This window comes from Branchiostoma floridae, chromosome 2 (genome assembly GCF_000003815.2).
Source record: "Branchiostoma floridae strain S238N-H82 chromosome 2, Bfl_VNyyK, whole genome shotgun sequence".
Classification (NCBI taxonomy): Eukaryota; Metazoa; Chordata; class Leptocardii; order Amphioxiformes; family Branchiostomatidae; genus Branchiostoma; species Branchiostoma floridae.
In genome coordinates this window covers 18,388,908-18,390,964 of record NC_049980.1, presented here as the reverse complement: position 1 = coordinate 18,390,964, position 2,057 = coordinate 18,388,908, and the positions used below count along the sequence as shown (strand labels likewise).

Sequence of the window (2,057 nt, the reverse complement as noted above, 5' to 3'; positions counted from 1 at the left end):
CATCATCATCACATATGGGGGCTGATCTTCTGAGTCTGGAACTACTGATTTTACGGTCATACATAGAAACGATTCGCCCAATTCACAATTTCTGTATAATATCACTGTGTCGAAGAAAGGTGTCTGAAGTGCCGTCTCCTACCATCCGGGTACCCCTCACCCCCCTCCCACCACCACGCTCTTCAAGTTCTTCATAAAAATGTCACAAGTTGTCAAACTGTGCAAATAGCTTTGTAACATAGATCACTCCACTTTTCTGCAAAATATGAATTGCTTTACATTTCAGCAGTCTTCATTCTTATATGCATGTCGGACTTGCTACTTGATCGACCTACCTCATGCCGTCATGGCCTCTCATCTGGCATTGTTCAAACTTTCGCGCGTAATGACGGCATCAAGCCGAGATGAAAAAGGAATTGATCCCTTTGACCTTAAGAGGTAACAGAATAACAATATATATTCACAAATGTTTGTTAAAATATTAATTGTGATGGTTACATAATAGAATTTAATTATTTTATATCTTTTTATCATTTTCATAAGTTTATGCTTTATTCGCGTTTTTCTGCCCTCGGAGGGAATAAAACAAGATGGCTGCGCCCTTGGGTATGTCGGACTTGCATGAAATACATTTACTTTCTTTCATTGAGACCTTCTTGATGTAAAGTATGAAATTCCGCTAGTACAGATGGATGGAATTTGTTTTGAAGTAGGTTTTATTGATGACCAAAGCGCCGCATGTCAATTTATTTCGCCGTAGCATATAATTTTATACTGTATTTTGTGGGAGGGCGACACTACGTAAGCTTAGACGAGGCGGTTAGCCACGATTTACAAGGACGAGGATTTTGTTATTCAGCACTCGGTTCCAGTGCTGACGGCGGTTTCACTACTGGATAACCTGCTCCGCCCCAAGTTCAGCACTGGTAACCGAATAAATTATTTTTCTTTTACTGAGATTTCCTTTCACAAAACTGATATTCCTGTTATATGCCAAAAAGCAGCAGCTAGTAACTGGATTAGCTGGGGCAACGACGCAAGAAGAAAATCGTACTAGTAATATTTTGGCGTTATTGTCTTTGCGACGTTGGGGTGGAGCCCATAGGGCTAAACGGTATTTGCGTATCCGTTCCGTGGAGATACCTTTTCCTCCGGTTTTCTGCACGTCCCTGGCTTCCCTGGAGTCTTGCCTACTGCGCGAAATCTTCCGAAGCGCTGTCGGTCATGTTCGGGTACCTTTCGGTCGCGATTCCGAGCTTCCCGTTTTATGGCCGAACCACCACCGAACATGACCGACAACGCTTCGGAAGATTTCGGGGAGCGCTGCCGAACAGCCAAAATGGCGCCCCGATTTGTAAAAACAATGAGGAATGTTTGTAACAGGTCACGTTGTGGAGTACTCAAGGGGTTTTGAAGACGGCAAACACCACGGCGCAGTAGGCAAGACTCCAGGGAAGCTAGGGACGTGCAGAAAACCGGAGGAAAAGGTCCACGGAACGGATACGCAAATACCGTTTAGCCCTATGGGCTCCGCCCCAACGTCGCAAAGAAAATAACGCCAAAATATTACGATTTTCTTCTTGCGTCGTTGCCCCAGCTAGTAACTGGATATGATTTTGGAAACGGATAACATCCACTATCTTTCATCAGTGACTACAGCTATAGTCACTGATGAAAGTCACAGTGTCACTGACGAAAGACAGTGGATGCAATCTGAAACGTCTGACCGTTTCCAAAATCATATCCAGTTACTTGAGTAACTGCTTTTTGGCGTAGCCTATTACCTTCATCGACGTAATATTCCTGTTATATTTTGCACTGAAAAATCACAGGACCTCAAATTATACGGGATGGGGTTTTGTGCGCGTGAAAAAGTTGCGCGTGAAAAGTTGCGCGTGATAAATCTGCGCGTGACAATATGCAAATTAGCTGATTCCCAAGGGATTAAAAAAGTTTCTGCAGTTTTATACTTAAAGGCTCAAACAAAATGGCACAAAATGGAATTAAGTATCATATTGTTGCATTATTGAGTACAAAATCTCAATCTGAGTGATTTT

At 42.8% G+C, this 2,057-nt stretch overlaps 1 protein-coding gene across 1 annotated transcript in view; it reads left to right on the top strand.

Moving 5' to 3' along the window:
- Nucleotides 1–460: 460 nt before the first annotated feature.
- LOC118407156 (28S ribosomal protein S11, mitochondrial-like) overlaps nt 461–2,057 on the top strand; it is a 5,156-nt gene continuing 3,559 nt past the window's right edge. The window contains exon 1 of the mRNA XM_035807578.1: nt 461–606. Within this exon, the coding sequence (XP_035663471.1) occupies nt 591–606 (16 nt within the window). The 5' untranslated portion in view covers nt 461–590. The remainder of the gene's footprint in view (nt 607–2,057) is intronic.